At 33.2% G+C, this 20712-nt stretch overlaps 1 protein-coding gene across 1 annotated transcript in view; it reads left to right on the top strand.

The window, feature by feature from the left end:
• LOC132758583 (centromere-associated protein E-like) overlaps nt 1–20712 on the top strand; it is a 45300-nt gene that overhangs the window by 7929 nt on the left and 16659 nt on the right. The window contains exons 3-16 of the mRNA XM_060750272.1: nt 572–661; nt 1640–1758; nt 2373–2483; nt 3097–3181; nt 3961–4028; nt 4732–4788; nt 5491–5621; nt 7515–7647; nt 8413–8535; nt 9425–9580; nt 9802–9862; nt 15618–15834; nt 16702–16825; nt 17365–20356. Of these exons, the coding sequence (XP_060606255.1) occupies nt 572–661; nt 1640–1758; nt 2373–2483; nt 3097–3181; nt 3961–4028; nt 4732–4788; nt 5491–5621; nt 7515–7647; nt 8413–8535; nt 9425–9580; nt 9802–9862; nt 15618–15834; nt 16702–16825; nt 17365–20356 (4467 nt within the window). The remainder of the gene's footprint in view (nt 1–571; nt 662–1639; nt 1759–2372; nt 2484–3096; nt 3182–3960; nt 4029–4731; nt 4789–5490; nt 5622–7514; nt 7648–8412; nt 8536–9424; nt 9581–9801; nt 9863–15617; nt 15835–16701; nt 16826–17364; nt 20357–20712) is intronic.

Raw genomic sequence — 20712 nt, 5'->3', positions numbered from 1 at the left:
GCTATTATAAGTACCTTTATCATAACACACTAGAAATGCAAAATAAAAATAGAAGGAATGAAATTTTTTATTGTTTGTCTGTTTTCTAGATATAAGTGCTTCAGAGCCCAAAGTTTTAAATTCTATATAAGCTTTTGATATTGCAATGGTTTTACTTTTCTTTTCAAAATTTTTCATTTTGGTGATTGGAGAATGGTTCTTTCGATTACACTATCAGTGATTTTTCTCACTTAATTTGGAAGAGGCCTTAGCCTCTTGATTTTGGGAAAAATTATCACTAAAATTGCTAATTCGGGAAGAAAAAAGCAGGTTTAAGTTTTGATTTTTGGGAAAACTGCATGATTTTAAAGAAAATTTCAATTGGGAAGAGGCCCTTTTTCGTAGTCTGTTATATAAGCAGGAAAATCACTGAGACCATTTCCATTGTTCAAATTTATGTAGAGGCGTGTCTGATGAAACATCTGTAACAAATTGTAAAATGCTATACTTTTAACATAAATAATTAAAATTGAAGTTACATTTTTATTCTCTTAGAGGCTTATTAAGCTTTTTTTATTATTTTTATTTGCAGATCGAGTATTTGATGATACTACAGTCACTGTTGACATTTTCGAGGAAATATGCAAACCTATTGTGGACTCAGCCTTGGCAGGTTTTAATGGTATGGTTGAATATGAAATAAAAAGTTGAAAATACATTCCAGGGTTTAATACCAGGATTACATTCTTTCTTATCTTATAAGTTAGTCAAACCTGTCTGTTTAGCTCAGGGAGAGCATCAGATTTGAGCCGCGTCATGACAAAACCAACATTATGCGTTTGCGACCAGCATGGATCCAGACCAGCCTGCGCATCCGCGCAGACTGATCAGGATCCATGCTGTTCGCTATCAGTATCTCTTCTTGTAATAGGGTTTGTAAGCGAACAGCATGGATCCTGATCAGACTGCACAGATGCGCAAGCTGGTCTGGATCCATGCTGGTCGCAAACCCATTATGTTGGTTTTGTCATGACGCGACTCATTTGTAGTCCAATGGTCGCTGGTTTGATCGTCATGCAAGACAAAAATTTCTCCATGACAACTGATCTCAGGTATTGAGTCTAATGATCATATTGTCTGTCACTGTTGATTCACTTCTAAAGAGAAAAATTGGTAATTACTGGTTATATATCCAGCAAAGCCGGTTAGGTAGACTGAGCACTGAGATATGCTGAGAAAAATGTTAAAATCAGTGATAAAACCAGATGAATAAATATTGTTTGTAAAGATAGAGGATTTTCTGAGTAACACAATATCCTTAGCTGTTTCAAATAAACTAAATTAGTATATTATTTAGTGCTCAATTAGTATATTGTTTAAGTACATGTGATAAGTATTTTTAGGAGTAAATGTTTATTGTACAATTCACTGACATTAATTTTGTAATATAATTATATTGGAAAGAACTTGACTTGGCTGAGGGTTTCATGGCAATACAGTTTAATTAAATGTTTTCTTGATTTATTCTCTTTCAAACATTAATGCACTTAAAAAAAGATACTTGCTGTATATCTTCACATCGCACATTATGATTGGTTCAATTGTAGATCTTTAAATTTTGTATAGTACTTTTGTGAAGTACTGATATTTGATGTTGTAGGCACCATATTTGCATATGGCCAAAGTTCTTCTGGAAAGACTTTTACAATGTCTGGTAGCCGTGTCCAACAAGGAATTATTGCACTGGCAGTTGATGAAATTTTTACCCATATTGAGAATGTAAGTAAAAGCATTCAGTACATGTATGTAGTTTCTTTTTTTTTTAACCTTTGAATGCAAGCAGTAAAAGTGACTTAGCTGTAACACCAATGATAGAGACACGTAATCCTGCACACCTTGCCAAGTTTAGACTATACTGAAACAGTGTTGGATGCTGAACTCAGTCTGTTTAAGTTCAGTCTGTTTTTATAGATATAAAAAGTCACCATAACAAAGGAAATTTCCTTTTCAAAGTATCTCCATTGAGAAATTTAGCACATCACAGAAAATGGTAAAAGGATGATGAGTAAATATTTTATTGAAGTTCTTATAGTTAGCAAAACAAAATATAACATGTTGCAGGAAGTATTGAACCACTTAACTGGCTGAGCAGATTCTTTCTTGAATAAGTAGTAAATGTGTTTTAAGATGTTTAATGTTGATGTTTAAATATGCAGATATCTTAATGAGACAACTTTTTTAGTTAATCTTCTTCAAACATAGCTATTGTTTGGTTTTAAAATAACGTATTTTTTCATTCTTCCCTAAAATCTAGCATTTTAGAGCATGGTTATGATTGAAATTATTTGTATCATTTATGTGTATAAAAGGTTAACTTCATGTTTTGATTGTAGATACCTGATCGTGAGTTTTTGATACGTGTTGGTTATCTTGAGATATATAATGAAAAAGTTTCCGACCTGCTGAGTGCTGAAGACAGTTACCTTAAATTACAGGAAGACTCGGTAATATGTACATTCTATAATACACACTTGAATTATTCTCTTCGTATAATACCAAATATACATAGTGCTGTAAATGCTGGTTTCTAGTACCAGTTCAGTGATTTTTCTACTTATAAAAAAGGCCCAATTGAAATTTTCTTTTAAATCATGCAGTTTTCCCAAAAATATGAACTTACACCAGCTTTTTTACTTCCCAAATCAGCAATTTTAGAGATAATTTTTCCCAAAATCAAGAGGCTAAGGCCTCTTCCCAATTAAGTGAGAAAAATCACTGCAGTTTTCAGCCCAGCTATACTACACCATCCTAAGTTTACATTCAATATTTGTTTTGATGGAAGATAAAAAAAAAATGAAACAAACATAAACGTTCTCAAAAGAAAAAGAAAAGAAAAACGCTTAAAATGATTTATTACAAGTACATTTATATATCATTCTTATACAATTCTAAAATTATTTAAATGGTTTGCTACTAGTATATATTAAGATGGATACCACTATAGTTTTTAAGGTTTATATTACTTGGGTGGATGATGAATATTTATGTAAATTGTTTTTGTACAAGCTTTTCATTAAAACATTCAATATAAGTTATCAGCAAATTTGTTAATTTCAGGATCATAATATTCAGGTAATAGGATTGACAGAAGAGGTGGTACAAGATATTCAAGGTGTAACCAAAGTTCTTAAGAAAGGAGATGGTAGGTTTATTATTTATAAAAGCTATGCTTATATTGAAATTAATTTGAGCTGCACAATGACAAAACCAACATAGTGCAGTCTGATCAGGATCCATGCTGTTCGCTATCAGTTTCTCTACTTGTAATAGGGTTTGTAAACGAAAAGCATGGATCCTGTTCAGACTGCACGGATGTGCAGGCTGGTATGAATCCAAACTGGTTTGCAAACGCACTATGTTGGTTTTGTTATGGCGCTGTTCAAATTTTTATATTAGTATGTATAATCTAATATAATTAATGGAAACTCTACGGATTTAAGAAGCCCTTCAGGTATCACAACTATTTTGTGTTATGATGCTCCCACATTGAGGTAAAAACATTAGTTTGTATGATTTTTAGTTCGACTATTGTAACAATAAAATTCCTGTTTTTCTAACCCAGGCGTCAGCGTCACACTTAGTTAAATTTCTACGTTCAAATTGTTATCTTAAAAACTACTGAAGGGAATAAGTAAAAACTTCACACACTTATGAGAGCATAAAAAGAAGTTACTGTCTTAGAAACAAGTTCTTACATGGATTTCGACAGAATTATTGCCCTTTTGAACTTTGAAAAAAAGTTTTATCCAGGCCTTTGTTTTACTATCAAGTACTGGGAAAAGTCGAGCACACTGTCCTACCAACAGCTCTTGTTGTAAAAAAGTTTTTGGGCTGATGTGAAATGTATACATTGAATAGTGTACTTATGATATTTTGTTTTTACAGTAATTGAATTAATGATAAATCTATACATTATTTCAGCTAAACGTCACACGGCTGAGACAAAACAAAATGATAGGAGCTCAAGATCTCATAGTATTCTCAGATTTGTGAGTATTCATAATAAACAATATTATATACTAATTAATGAAATAATGATGAGATAAAATACATATTTTCATTTTCCATAATTATTGTAAAATTTATTTTTAACTGCATTATTTACTGTACTTTCACTGTTGTCTTGTCAGACTAATTCCTTCTAAATTCAGCCAATACTGTGAATACACAAAATTTAGTAGGAAGCCTTTCAAATTGTAATGTCAAAAAAAAGTATATAATAAACACAAAAATTCAAGTTTTTTCAATAAATACAGGATGTATTTTCATATTGTATGAAAACTCTTATTTCACTTGTGGCTACCACCACTCATGAAATATTTATTTCCATACCACTCAATGGAAATAAATATTCTCATACCACTCGATGGAAATAAATCCTGTATTTATAGGAAAAAGAACTGAATATCCTCATTTTATTTCCATGTTAAAAGCCCATTCCCTGTTGAAGTTATGTATAACACTCTTCCAGCAGTGCATTTGGAACAATCTATAGGTGGTTTGAGGCATTTTGTATCAAAAGTTAAGAATTGAACAGCAAGCTTGCTTGGGAAAAGTCTTGTCAGATTGGACATACAAGCTAGTATGACAGTATGCTTGTGACACAGGCAAGGTGTTTTTGTTACAAGCATCCAATGATTTTATCAAGAGTGAAATACTTTATATTGTATATTTGTATTCTGTGTATTTCAGGTCATAGAGAGTAGAGAGACTGGTCACGAAGATGATGCTGTCAATGTATCAAATCTAGTAAGTTATTTCAAAATAAATTATTCAGTTTGAATTATAATGATATTACTATGATAACAGCTATAATTTCTTTTCGCTAACACCTGCTCATGATCTACTTTAATTGTCAGTAGTGCTTCCAAGATCTATTTAAATTGCTTATAAGACCACCATGACCTATTTTGTTTGCCAATAGGACAACAGTTACTAAGCTCTATTTTGATTGCTAATAGGACCATTGTGGTCTATCAGTTTAAACCACTTGCCTCGTGCTGTATTGAGTTGAAATCTCACCTAGCACATTGAATTCTTTCATGTACACAAATTATTAAGCTAAATTGTATAAGGTCTCTCTCATATGCCCTTATCACACAAAATAATTGGGCAATGAAGGTTTTTACTTCCGTGAAAACTGGAAAGACCCTTTATGACCATTTTAAACACTGAGTATCAATATGATTCTACAGAGTGTATGTTTTAATTTATAAAACAAGCATGAATTTTGTTTTTATTGTTTAATATCATATTTCATACAGGTAAAAAGAAATCTAAATGTTTTATGCTAATTTGCAAAATAATAGTTTGAAATTAAACATCTCATCTCTTCTCATATGAAAAGATATGTGTAATTTCAGACTTTGTTGCAAACTTGTGCCTATTGTATATGTTAGTTGCTATACCATTATGCAATACCATTACCTGTTCACTTATATTGTATTTTAGTATTTTGTTGATCTGGCTGGCTCAGAGAAAGCTAATGATAACTCGGGTGACAGGTTTCGTGAGGGATGTGCTATCAATAAAAGTTTGTTTACACTTGGCATGGTTATACGTAAACTTAGTGGAGATGCCAGGTATAACATATATGCATACATATTTGAAATGTTAGATTTTTTATGGTAATTTAGGTGTATGTATATTATAGTAAAAACTCTGATAACCGTTTGTGTCAATATACATCCACTTGCAAGGGTTCCTTCTATTATTTGATCTTTGTTTTAATTTTTGTTTATTTTTGAAGTGGCGGGTAATAGCACGTGTTTGTTCTATTATTATGCCCCCGCCATGTAATGGCCGGGGCATATAGTGTTACCCTGTTCCGTCCTTCCGTCCTTCCGTCATTCCGTCCTTCCGTCATTCCGTCATTCTGTCATTCCGTCATCATCAGTTTCCGTTCATTATCTTAGTAACGGTTGCACATATTCAACTCAAATTTGGCATATGGATATGTCATGAGAAAATACAGGTCAAGTTCGAATTTGGTCATGGTTCGATGATTTTTGGCAGAGTTATGCCCCTTTTACTTTGAAAATAATATGAAATTTTCAGTTTCCGTTCATTATCTCCCTAACGGTACAACACATTCAAATCAAATTTGACATATAGATATGTCATGAGAAAATACAGGTCAAGTTTGAATTTGGTCATGGTTCGATGATTTTTGGCAGAGTTATGCCCCTTTTACTTTGAAAATAATATGAAATTTTCAGTTTCCGTTCATTATCTCCCCAACGGTACAACACATTCAAATCAAATTTGACATATGGATATGTCATGAGAAAATACAGGTCAAGTTCGAATTTGGTCATGGTTCGATGATTTTTGGCAGAGTTATGCCCCTTTTACTTTGAAAATAATATGAAATTTTCAGTTTTCCGTTCATTATCTCCCCAACGGTACAACACATTCAACTCAAATTTGACATATGGATATGTCATGAGAAAATACAGGTCAAGTTTGAATTTGGTCATGGTTCAATGATTTTTGGCAGAGTTATGCTCCTTTTACTTTGAAAATAATATGAAATTTTCAGTTTCTGTTTATTATCTCCCCAACAGTACAACACATTCAACTCAAATTTCACATATGGATATGTTTTTGGAATGCCCAGGCCAAGTTCGAATTTGGTCATGGTTCAATGATTTTTGGCAGAGTAATGCCCCTTTTACTTTGAAAATAATATGAAATTTACAGTTTCTGTTCATTATCTACCCAACAGTGTTACATATTCAACTTAAATTTGACATATGGATATGTCAAAGGAATGGGCAGGTCAAGTTGGAATTTGGTCATGGTTCAATGATTTTTGGCAGAGTAATGCCCCTTTCACTTTGAAAATAAAAAGATACATCTTAGGAAACTTATCTTTCTTGAATATTGGAAAAAATTTGAACTTTCAGTTTCAGCACTCATACTTTTGTGGAAATGTATGTAGCCATTATTTTGGCTACAAATATGAAATATGCTATTTTCAAAAGGTTAAGACTGAATAATTTCAGTGCCTTGAACATTGTATGAAAATGGTTTGTGTAAACGTTGAAAAGTTTTAAGGGCTTTAACTTAAAATGAAAACAATAATTTGTGCAAACAAATTTGGAACTAAATATTATAACATCTGAAATTTTGGCTGCATGCGGGGGCATCCGTGGCATGATGACACATTTCTAGTTAACTTTAAATATATTACACAAAAGTTTTGGAAGCATTTTGCAGTGAGCTACACCATTTTTGAAAAAAAGGATTTGGTATTAATTTCTAAACTCTGCGGTCAAAAAGCAGATTGTCTTGTTACTAACCTACATTTCATATGTGTCAGAGTGTTATGATATACATGTACTTATTGTGGTTCTACATAATGAATGTTTCAAAAATAGTTTAACATAGTTCAGAAGACTAAATACAAAGTGGTGAAAAAAAATTTTAGTTTAGATAGTTTAAATAATTGTTTAAAATTGCTTTCATTTCAGTCAGCAGCATGTGTCATTTAGAGACTCGAAATTGACACGTATTTTACAGAATGCCCTCGGTGGCAACTCAAAAACTGCAATTATCTGTACAATCACCCCGGCACATATAGAGGAATCGGACAGTACTCTAAAGGTATTTAACATATTATTTTACACCTTTATTATTGTCATTTATTTAAGCTTGACTATTTGAAGAATTGGGAGAGCTATTGTTCTTGCCCAACTAAGTGTTGACATTGCCATCACTCAAAGTTTTTGTATGTAAGTTTGTATCTTCAAAAGTACTGAAGTGAATGGGTTGAAACTTCACATACTTTTTAGAGAGCATAATAGGATGTCACTGTCCATGGTCCATAACTCTTACATAGATTTTGATAAAATTATGGCCCTTTTAAACCTTAAAAAATTCTACATTATCCATACTAGATTGTCCAGGCTCTTAACTGAGAATAATCCAGCATTCTGTTGTGCTGACTAGCTCTTGGTAAATATTGTGAAAGCCTTCTGATATACTAATTGAATACTGGGGACCTTTTGTGAACAGTTATAAGCATTTTGTTTTTGCCCCATCCGTTTGTTTGTATGTCATCTTTAAAACATTAGTCATAATATCTAAGTGATCTTTTTGCTGTAAATTTTATAGAAATTAAACTAAAACCTTCATATTTAAATGCTTTTGATAGACATATTGAAATATGACCTTGTCTCTTTCAATGTAAAAATTTCAAGATCAGAGAAATTTCACTGTTATATCAAGATAGGGATATTTGTATTGTATGAACCCATTTTAATTGCACAAAAATGTAGGGTTTTATTTTTTATATACCTGGCAGAGAATATTAATAAAATACAAAAAGTTATTCAATGTCAGACAGGTAAATATTGTTGATGTTTTCAGTTTGCATCTAGAGCAAAGAACATCAAGAATAAGGCTGTAAAGAATGAGGTGATGAGTGAAGCTGCTATGTTGAAACAATACAGGTTAAAAATCAAGGAGCTTGAGAGACAGATTAAACAAGGGGTAAGCATTTACTTACTTTAACTCCTTTACTTTCCCAGTTCATGATGAGGATTTGCCATGCTTTGAATTTGGAAAAGTCCATTCAAAGGGTTTATTCACAGTTATTTTTTATTTTAGTCACAATTGAATGATATTGATACTCTATTAATAAACTCAAAAATAGTGATAGAAAAAAGGATATTTTTTTTAGAATTTTGTCACTGAAATTGATCTGCTTGCCTTACTTGAATGTGCATTGTATTTGATGTTATTTTACTGCAAAATAATGTTTTAGGGTTAGGTTGGACTGCTGGAACTTCATTAGCATTAGGTTTTTGGTCTTATTTAATTGTCATTTGTAGATAAGGATTAAATTTAATGTCACTAGCCTTATAAAAGTGACTTTTTACAAATATGAGTCATTTAAGTAAGGAAGCTTTCTTACTTGCTTGTGTATGTTTGTTTTTTGTTTGTTTATCCTGTAAAACATGTTAAAATTGTAGTTCATATGCATATTTATTGACATTAATTTCAAAGCAGCACGCCTCCAGATTCATGCTAATTTTCATGAAAATTTTTAAAATGTATTTGAACGTGTAATATTGTGAAGTAACCAAAAGGAATCAATTTACACATTATCAATGGCACTTACAAACCATGTAAAATAACCAAAATGTGGTCAAAATATGCATCAATAGCCTTTACTGCGTTAGTAACGCAGTAGAAATATAGTTGTAAATGCTGAAAAATCAGTCATTAATCGCACATAATATGTAAAAGTATTATTTGAATCTTGGAACTTTTTTACTTTTCCTAACATCTTAGTACATTTTTCTCAAGTTTAATTTTATTGAAATAGTTTGACTCATCTGGAGGCATGTAGCTTTAAAGTGGAAGTTGTTATTTTCAGGCGAACAATTCAGACATTCATGTAGAGAGGGCAGAATTGGAGAAACAGCTTCAGATCAAGGAGGAGGCAGAAAGACAACAAGCAGACTTGATAGCAAAACTACAGGCAATGATAGTTACATCTGGCTCCGGTCATATCACCCAGGAACCACCCAAGGTATGATGTAAAGGAAACAGTTATCTTCATTCTACTCAAGACATTCTTATTTGTTTCTTTATTAAAACACATTTGAGATGTCTACATCTGTGCCATTTTAACAGAATTGATAGAAAATGAAATACCTCTTTACTTTTTATTGAATTGTTTTAAATAAAGTCTTTTATACAAATTTAGAAGGGTTAAATTAATGTTAAAATTTTGCTTTAAATTTATTTTAGAAAAAGAGAAGGGAGACATGGTGCCCAGGAAAAGCTAAAAGTGAATTTCATGTTCTACGCCGTAAGTATAATTATGATAAAAAAAATTACTTTAATTTCATTTTGCGCAATATTATATGTTGTGATGTTAAATGCAGATAAGGATAAATCTAGATTTTTACAGGTTCATACATCTTGTAATAACAAGGCTTTCCAGAGCAACAGATAAGCTTTAAAAGTGAATTGGGTATTACTCCATCATTTCCTTTGGCATTGGGTATTGGCTCCATTTAATTGGGTATTCCAAAACTCGATACCCTATGATTTCAAAATCATTTGGGTATTCAATTATGAAGATATTAATTTTATGGTTTCTATCAATAAAATTTAAACTGTTTTAAAAAAAAAATAGGATTAACAATTCAGAACTTTTGGCAATTGTTTTAACAAAGTTGTCAAGGTGAGGTTTAGTGATGGGGCTATGTCCGTCGTCGTGCGTCGTCAACAATTGGGTTGTTAACAGTCTAGCAGTCACAATTTTGATTGGATCATCATCAAACTTTGTCAGAATGTTTGTCTCAATGAAATACAGATCGAGTTCGAAGATGGGTTATCTCGGGTCAAAAACTAGGTCACAGGAGCTAAAAATAGAAAAACCTTGTTAACACTCTAGAGGCTGCAGTTTTCCTCCAAATATTCTGGAAATTTGTCAGGAAGGTTGTTTTATTGATATCTAGGTCAAGTTCGAAGATGGGTCATCTCCGGTCAAAAACTAGGTCACAGGAGCTAAAAATAGAAAAAGCTTGTTAACACTCTAATAATTGGGTTGTTAACAGTCTAGCAGTCACAGTTTTGATTGGATCATCATCAAACTTTGTCAGAATGTTTGTCTCAATGAAATACAGATCGAGTTCGAAGATGGGTTATATCGGGTCAAAAACTAGGTCACAGGAGCTAAAACTAGAAAAAGCTTGTTAACACTCTAGAGGCTGCAGTTTTCATCCAAATATTCTGGAAATTTGTCAGGAAGGTTGTTTTAATGATATCTAGGTCAAGTTTGAAGATGGGTCATCTCCGGTCAAAAACTAGGTCACAGGAGCTAAAAATAGAAAAAGCTTGTTAACACTCTAGTGGCTGCAGTTTTCATCCAAATATTCTTGAAATTTGTCAGGAAGGTTGTTTTGATGATTTCTAGGTCAAGTTCGAAGATGGGTCATCTCCGGTCAAAAACTAGGTCACAGGAGCTAAAAATAGAAAAAGCTTGTTAACACTCTAGAGGCTGCAGTTTTCATCCAGATATTCTGGAAATTTGTCAGGAAGGTTGTTTTATTGATATCTAGCTCAAGTTCGAAGATGGGTCATCTCCAGTCAAAAACTAGGTCACAGGAGCTAAAAATAGAAAAAGCTTGTTAACACTCTAATAATTGGGTTGTTAACAGTCTAGCAGTCACAGTTTTGATTGGATCATCGAATGTTTGTCTCAATGAAATACAGATCGAGTTTGAAGATGGGTTATCTCGGGTCAAAAACTAGGTCACAGGAGCTAAAAATAGAAAAAGCTTGTTAACACTCTAGAGGCTGCAGTTTTCATCCAAATATTCTGGAAATTTGTCAGGAAGGTTGTTTTAATGATATCTAGGTCAAGTTCGAAGATGGGTCATCTCCGGTCAAAAACTAGGTCACAGGAGCTAAAAATAGAAAAAGCTTGTTAACACTCTAGTGGCTGCAGTTTTCATCCAAATATTCTGGAAATTTGTCAGGAAAGTTGTTTTGATGATTTCTAGGTCAAGTTCGAAGATGGGTCATCTCCGGTCAAAAACTAGGTCACAGGAGCTAAAAATAGAAAAAGCTTGTTAACACTCTATAGGCTGCAGTTTTCATCCAAATATTCTGGAAATTTGTCAGGAAGGTTGTTTAGATGATATCTAGGTCAAGTTTGAAGATGGATCATGTCCGGTCAAAAACTAGGTCACAGGATCTTAAAATAGAAAAAGCTTGTCAACACTCTAGTGGCTGCAGTTTTCATTTAAATATTCTGGAAATTTGTCAAGAATGTTGTTTTGGTGATATCTAAATCAAGTTTGAAGATGGGTCATGTCCGGTCAAAAACAAGGTCACAGGTGCTAAAAATAGAAAAAGCTTGTTAACACTCTAGGGGCTGCAGTTTTCATCCAAATATTTTGGAAATTTGTCAGGAAGGTTGTTTTGATGATTTTTAGGTCAAGTTTGAAGATGGGTTATCTCCGGTCAAAAACTAGGTCACAGGAGCTAAAAATAGGAAAAGCTTGTTAACACTCTAGTGGCTGCAGTTTTGATTAAAATATTCTGGAAATTTGTCAGGAAGGTTGTTTTAATCATTTCTAGGTCAAGTTCGAAGATGGGTCATGTCTGGTCAAAAACGAGGTCACAGGAGCTAAAAATAGAAAAAGATTGTTAACACTCTAATGGTTGCAGTTTTCATCCAAACATTCTGGAAATTTGTCAGAAAGGTTGTTTTGATGATTTCTAGGTCAAGTTCGAAGATGGGTCATCTCAGGTCAAAAACTAGGTCACAGGAGCTAAAAATAGAAAAAGCTTGTTTACACTCTAGTGGCTGCAGTTTTCATCTAAATATTCTGGAAATTTGTCAAGAAGGTTGTTTTGATGATATCTAAGTCAAGTTGGAAGATGGGTCATCTCTGGTCAAAAACTAGGTCACAAGAGCTAAAAATAGAAAAGCTTGTTAACGCATTAGGGGCTGCAGTTTTCATCCAAATATTCTTGAAATTTGTCAGGAAGGTTGTTTTGATGATTTCTAGGTCAAGTTCGAAGATGGGTTATCTCCGGTCAAAAACTAGGTCACAGGAGCTAAAAATAGAAAAAGCTTGTTAACACTCTAGTGGCTGCAGTTTTCATCCAAATATTCTGGAAATTTGTCAGGAAAGTTGTTTTGATGATTTCTAGGTCAAGTTCGAAGATGGGTCATCTCCGGTCAAAAACTAGGTCACAGGAGCTAAAAATAGAAAAAGCTTGTTAACACTCTATAGGCTGCAGTTTTCATCCAAATATTCTGGAAATTTGTCAGGAAGGTTGTTTAGATGATATCTAGGTCAAGTTTGAAGATGGATCATGTCCGGTCAAAAACTAGGTCACAGGATCTTAAAATAGAAAAAAAAAGCTTGTCAACACTCTAGTGGCTGCAGTTTTCATTTAAATATTCTGGAAATTTGTCAAGAATGTTGTTTTGGTGATATCTAAATCAAGTTTGAAGAAATGGGTCATGTCCGGTCAAAAAACAAGGTCACAGGTGCTAAAAATAGAAAAAGCTTGTTAACACTCTAGGGGCTGCAGTTTTCATCCAAATATTTTGGAAATTTGTCAGGAAGGTTGTTTTGATGATTTTTAGGTCAAGTTTGAAGATGGGTTATCTCCGGTCAAAAAACTAGGTCACAGGAGCTAAAATAGGAAAAGCTTGTTAACACTCTAGTGGCTGCAGTTTTGATTAAAATATTCTGGAAATTTGTCAGGAAGGTTGTTTTAATCATTTCTAGGTCAAGTTCGAAGATGGGTCATGTCTGGTCAAAAACGAGGTCACAGGAGCTAAAAAATAGAAAAAGCTTGTTAACACTCTAATGGTTGCAGTTTTCATCCAAACATTCTGGAAATTTGTCAGAAAGGTTGTTTTGATGATTTCTAGGTCAAGTTCGAAGATGGGTCATCTCAGGTCAAAAACTAGGTCACAGGAGCTAAAAATAGAAAAAGCTTGTTTACACTCTAGTGGCTGCAGTTTTCATCTAAATATTCTGGAAATTTGTCAAGAAGGTTGTTTTGATGATATCTAAGTCAAGTTGGAAGATGGGTCATCTCTGGTCAAAAACTAGGTCACAGGAGCTAAAAATAGAAAAGCTTGTTAACGCATAAGGGGCTGCAGTTTTCATCCAAATATTCTTGAAATTTGTCAGGAAGGTTGTTTTGATGATTTCTAGGTCAAGTTCGAAGATGGGTTATCTCCGGTCAAAAACTAGGTCACAGGAGCTTAGAATAGAAAAAGCTTGTTAACACTCTAGTGGCTGCAGTATTGATTCAAATATTCTTGAAATTTGTCAGGAAGGTTGTTTTGATGATTTCTAGGTCAAGTTCGAAGATGGGTCATCTCAGGTCAAAAACTAGGTCACAGGAGCTAAAAATAGAAAAAGCTTGTTTACACTTTAGTGGCTGCAGTTTTGATTCAAATATTCTGGAAATTTGTCAAGAATGTTGTTTTGATGTTTTCTGGGTCAAGTGCTAAGATTGGTCATGTCCGGTCATAAACTAGGTCACAGGAGCTAAAAATAGAAAAATCTTTTTAACACTCTAGTGGCTGCAGTTTTGATCCAAATTTCCTGGAAAATGGTCAGGAAGGTTGTTTTAATGATTTCTAGGTCAAGTTTGAATATGGGTCGTGTCCGGTTAAAAATTAGGTCACATTGCCCAAATATGGAAAAATCTTTATAACACACTAGAGGTCACATGTTTGACTCAGTCGCATCAAACTTGGTCATGATGCTTGTTCAAGACATTGCTTGGATGTGGTTGTGTCAGGTGAGCGATCCAGGGCCATCATGGCCCTCTTGTTTATATAAAATGCTCATGTTATATTTCATAATATTTTTAACAAGTTTGTTTTCTGACTGATTTTTTATTAATTACGACAGTTTTGTTTCAAATCATTTTCCCTTTTGTACGACGCCATATTGCTTTAAAGCGTCATTGACAGTCTTCGCAAAATGAACGGTCTCTGCCGGTCTGTAAAGACCGTCGACCTGAGTAGACAAATCGACGGTCTCATGCTTTATTGATATGCCTAAGTCGGTCTTTTGAGACCAGGGACCGTCGAAGACCGGAGACCGTTGATAAGTTAGCATTGATTCGGGAATATTCGGATAGCATGCATATCGATATAATTTGTCCAAAACTACGAGCGTACAACAGATTAATTTTGCGGTGATGAAAATGACAATACGCACGGGTTTTTAAGACAGTTACGTATTTTATTTTTTTTAATGGGTTTTGATATGCATTCCTAGATCAATTGCGTATTTTATAAAATTAATTGCGTAAAGACGCACCTTATCTGTTGCTCTGCAAGCAATAACATTTCATGTAAAAAAAAAATCAGTTTTCACATTTTATCTCCAAGACATTAAATGCAATACCAGTTAAAAGTTTTATCAAGTCTGTTGTTCAACCAGTTATGTCACTACATCCAAATAAAGATTTAGAAATCATTATGTTAACAAGACTGATATGAGCGGTGTCACAACAAAACCAACATAGTGCGTTTGCGACCAGCATGGATCCATGCTGTTCACTATCAGTTTCTCTACTTGTAATAGGGTTGATAAGCAAACAGCATGGATCCTGATCAGACTGCATGGATCCGCAGGCTGGTCTGGATCCATGTTGGTTGCAAACACATTTATGTTGGTTTTGTTGTGACGTGGCTGATATGTTGTTCTCGGTCTTACCCATGTTTAGTCTTTGTCAGACTTTGGGAATAATAAAACTGTCTAATTTTTCATTTACTTCAGCTAGAAGTGGTCCCTGATATATTATTTTTATCAAATTTGGATAGCAATGGCATCCATAAAAATTAAATTAGCCAGTGAGTAACTAAAAAAAAACACCCTCAGTCTCTGGGCTATGTGAAGTATTTAATTTATCATAGTATGGTAAAATTGAAAAACTGGGTACAGAAAGCTGACAACCACCATCGTAAGGAAGACATTCCATTGGCTATGGTCAGCCTTCCTAGGGGTGTTTAAAGAACAGTGTAACTGATGTTATAGATCCTGACTATTTCCTGTTTTATTTTAAAGCTATTTCTGAGATTTCACCACCAAAGATTCAAGATCTGAAAGATAAAACTCTTCCATTTACTACAAGAGTTCAAGACAATACGGTATTTGAGGAGGAAGACTCGTTCCAACTGCTAGAGAATATAATGGTTCCAGGCTCTAGTTCATCTAAGAAAGACTCCCCTGATCCAAATGAGACGATACAGACAAATTCTCACCTGAAAGAACTATTTAAGTTGTAAGTAATGTTTAAATGTGAAATAACAAAAAAAAATGTTAGAATATATTCCGGTTTTCTTAGATGTCAAAAAAGAAAAAATCAAAACAAACATCTGTGTGTGGTTGTTTGACTATTTTGCTTCCCATTTTTATTACAATAGCAAAAAGCATATTACTTGAAATTTGAAAATTAATAAAATACAAAATAGTCTAGGAACAGATATACTTTTTCAGAACTCATTTAAAGCTGTTGATCTGCATTTAGATTAATATGTTGATAACTTTTAGGTGAAAAAGATCATGGCATGTAATTAACAATGTCTATCAATAATGCATTTCTTAATACAGCTTTGTGAAAGTGGAAAAATAAATTCTTGCATAGCAGACTGGCGTTCCCGTGAGTTTTACCCATGCCAGAATTTTCATCTGGCATGGCTGGTGCCAGATGAGTTGCGTGCCAAACATCAATGTCATTTTAGCGCACTTTATGAATGAACCGTTTTAAATGACATCCTTTTAGAAGGGAAATGTGTGCTAAGGATTACGTCATTTCACCGTTGTTATTTAAGTTGTAAGTTGATACACTATTGTAAGAATATAGTTATGGATGAAATTACTTTAATTTCCATGAACATACATCATATTGAAGTAAACCATTTTAAATATGAAATAATATGGCAGAATATGCAAGAAAAAATATCTGAAATATGTTTACTTTTCAGATCGGAATATCTGTCCCTCGGGAACCCCCGTCCATGGGGGGTCCCCTGGGGATAGATATTCCGGTCTGAACCGCAACATATGACAGATAATTATTATGTTGAACCAATAAGCTTTATGTATATAACAAATTTAAATAATAAAATGATAATTTGTTTGAAACTAGGCAAGATGAACACGAGACTGTGCTTGAGGAGTTGAGAAAGAAAGATGCAGAACTGAAAGAATTAACAGAATTCACAAATATAGAAAGAGAAATGGAGGCGGAGGAGATGAAACAGTTAAAAGAGGTACAGTCTAATATGTTCTTGTATGTTCTGTTAGGATGGCACAAAGGTTTATTTGTACACCAATCTGTTGCTTGTTTTTGGTTTAATTATATTTTATTGCAACTATTATTTACATGTTACATGAATAATACAAAGCAAATATTCATAAAGAGATCTAGTGAAAATTGATCGGGCTACAAGTTATAACAACATTAGCAACAGCCCTCCCCACAACATCAGTATTGAAAATACCATATTTATTCTGCTACTTTTCATGCAATTAATTTTAAGGGCTAGTTAAGAGAAATGTAAAATTTGTTTATTGTTAATAATTAATAACTCATACAGGGGGAAAAGTCTTGTATAAAGGACAAGGAAAAACCTGTTGCTTCTACCTATTCTTGAATAATCATTAGGTTATGAATGAAAAACTAATTTATTCATGCAACCTTTGAATTAATTACATTCCTATGAAAAAAATGTAAACATTTTTCTGTAGTTATTGTTACATCTTTTGTTTATGATTTATTGAAAAGCAGCGTGTAAATGTTTGATTTTAGGAAATGAAAAAATTGACAGAAGAGAACAAAGCAATGAAAGAAAGTGTGATCTGGTTAGAGGAAGAACTAATGAAATCTCAAAATGAAAGAAAAAATTTACGACATACTATGGAATCGACAAATGCCCAATTGAATGCTGCTCAAGATGGTTCTGGAATAACAGAGAAATCTCAGCAGTTGACTGTGTCAGAGGCGAAAGTTTCTAATCTTAGTAACGATATAGAAATACAGAAATCTCAGTATGAATTTGCCATCCAGCAAATGAAGCATAAGTTAGAAGTTTACATGACATTGTTAGAGGAGAAAGGTGTGGATTACAATGTTATTAAAGCCAGGCTTTCTAGTCAGTCGGAGGAATTAGAAGAGATTCATACACAGAAAAATAATGCAGTAGAAGAACTTAAGGAAAAACATGAACAAGAAGTAACTGATTTGAGAAATGAAGTCGATATGTTAGTTCTCTCCCTTGAAAAAGAGAAAGCTGATACAGCTGAACTGCAGAAACAATTTGAATTAGAATTTGAAGATCAGAAAGCTCGATTTCAAAAAGATATTGCGGAGGCTAAGGAAGAGATTGAAATTTACCAACAAATGTTAGAAGAGGAAAAATTAAAAAAGACCTCTGATAAAAAAGATGATAATGAAGGAACAACAGTAAATGCTGATGTAGTTAAACTTGCTGAATTAGAATCTCAGTTTGAATTACAAAAACAAACATATGAAACAGAAATTGAAAAGTTACAAAGTGAAGTTAAAAAGCTAAATGAAGCTCAACAAATAGAACAGGAAAAGTCAGATGAAGAAAAATCAGTAACTGCAAAGGACTTTGAGAAATTAAAGGCAGAGTATGAACGTAAAATTGAAGAGTTGTCAGCCCAGTTAGAACTTGCTAGTAGTGGTAAATTAGAGCTAGAAAGCAAATATGAACAGAAGATTAATGATCTTAATAAAATACATGAACATTTGGAAACAGAGTTGAAAGAACAAACCAAAGAGAAGCTTAGTGAATCTAAAGAATGCCAGACAGACAAGGTAGAAAGGCATGTTAACTTTGACATTAATTCTGAAATTGAAACTCAAAAAGAAAGATATGAAGATATGATTAAAGACTTGACAGAAGAAAGAGACGCTTATCTTGCCGTTTTGGAAGAAAGAAGTTTTAATGAATCACAAGTAAGTAATGTAGAACTAGTTAAGTCACAGTATGAAGAACAAATCATGGCTTTGAAATCTAATCTTGATAAATATCATGAAACATGCAATGCAAAATCAGATGACAGTGAAACATCAGTTAGAGATGTAGGGGTAGAACAGGTTGAGCAGTTTAAAGAACAAATACAAGGATTGGAATCTGAGGTAGAAAAATACAAAGATTTACTTGAAAGTGAAAAGGCAAAATCAAGAAAAAGTGAAGGATTTAGCTTTACTTTTGATGAAAGTGTTTGTAGTAAAGATAGTAGTGAATCAGGCTTTGAACATAATACAAATTGCGGAATGGATTTACAGAAAGAAATGCTTCAAGCTGAAATTAACAAACTTAAGGAAACACATGAATGTGAAATCAACGAATTAAATGATGAGATAGAAAAGTATAAGAACTTGTTGGTAAAGAACAAATCCATAGACATTGCTAAAGAAGGCTCAAACAACATATCTCATGACAATGTAGTTATTCATGAAATGAATGTAGATGTTAATGAACAATCACGGAAAGAAATTAATGAGCTAAGAAATAAAATACAGCAGCTTTCTAATGATCTTGATGCTGAGAAAGCAAAGAACAATAGGGCAGCAGATGATGATGTGTTGGATTTGAAATCAGAAATGTTAAAGGCTGAATTTGAGGAATCTGAGACAACACACCTTGAGAGAATCAGAGAACTTGAATCTAAACTTGCATCTTATGAAGAGCAACTACAACATAGAGAAAAGAGTGAAGACGAAGTTATTGAAGCAAAGAACTTGGAAATTGTTGAATTGAAAGTGAAACTTGATTCATATGATGACATGCTACAGCAAGAGAAAGCTAAATTGGAAAGAATTCTTGAGTCTGTTGATGAAAGAAGATCGGAACTAGAGAAACATGAAAGTATGAAAAGTATGTATGAGGAAAAGATTAAAGAGTTGAATGAGGATATAAAGATTTACATGGATTTACTGGAGGAAGGAAGGAAAGAAAATACTGAAAACCAACAGTCTGAGACTGAAGAAAAAGATATGACAAAGTATACAGAAGAAATTGAAAGGTTGAAAACTGAGCTTGAGAAATTTACAAATTTGTATGAAATGGAGAAAGAAAAAAACAGCCGAGAAAACACAGCAGAGCATAGTAACCTTTCTATTGTAACAGATAATGAAAAACTAAAAATGAATATTGAAGAACTAGAAGAGAAACACAGAAAAGAAGTTGAATTTATGAAAGAAGAGTTTGCTAAATTTGCTGAGCAGCATTTAAACAGTAAATTGGAGGGGAATAATGATATTGAAGAAATAAAATCTCTGTATGAGAAAGAAATTGACAGCTTAAAGGAAGAATTAGTAGACTTGAAACAAAGATATGAGAAACTTGAATCAACAAAACCTGAATCAGAAAGTTATGATTTGAAATCAGAAATGCTTCAGTCTGAATTGGATGATCTGAAAGAGTCACACAAGACTGAAGTTGACTCCTTACAAACAGAACTAGAGAAGATTAAATCAATGCAAGAATGTAGTGAGAATCTCTCTCTTACTGAAGACATTAAGATTAAATATGAAAAAGAAGTATCAGAACTTAAAGAGCAACTGGAAAAAATGAGCGCAACAAATTTACAAAGTGGTGCCCAAGAGTCTGTAAATATAGACATGGACCTTCAGAGTGAAATGCTGAGAGCAGAAATAGAAACACTGAAAGCTAAGCATGCTGAAGAAATTAAAGATTTACAAGAACACTTACAACCTGTGGAATGCAAGAAAACAATAGATGTTAGTATGAACACAAGCAATATACCAGGTATGTCAGGTTTTTGTATTAATGCCAACATATGATATCATGAAATTAGCCATGTGTAAAAAGCAGCACTTTCATCCTAGAATTTAAGTAACAAAGAGCAAAAAATCAATTAGAATTCAATAAGATAGTAAAGAAATGTGAAGAGGTGTACTACTATTCAACTATTCTTGATGACACTTATGTTACACATGATGTCATTTGATGTTCAGTGTTGCATCTAGGCCGCGCGATTGCGCGATTTGCGCACTTTTTATGCAGATCGCGCATTTTAATGAAGTCAGTGCGCGCCAAGTCGCGCATCTGATGATCTCTTCAACTTAATTCAGTTTATCTTCATCGTATCTTAAACGCTTCAG

The sequence above is a fragment of the Ruditapes philippinarum genome, unplaced genomic scaffold (genome assembly GCF_026571515.1).
Source record: "Ruditapes philippinarum isolate M1 unplaced genomic scaffold, ASM2657151v2 ctg336_1_1_1_1, whole genome shotgun sequence".
In the NCBI taxonomy this organism is placed as follows: domain Eukaryota; kingdom Metazoa; phylum Mollusca; class Bivalvia; order Venerida; family Veneridae; genus Ruditapes; species Ruditapes philippinarum.
Note: the sequence above shows the minus strand (reverse complement) of the source record. Positions and strands in the feature narration are given on the sequence as shown.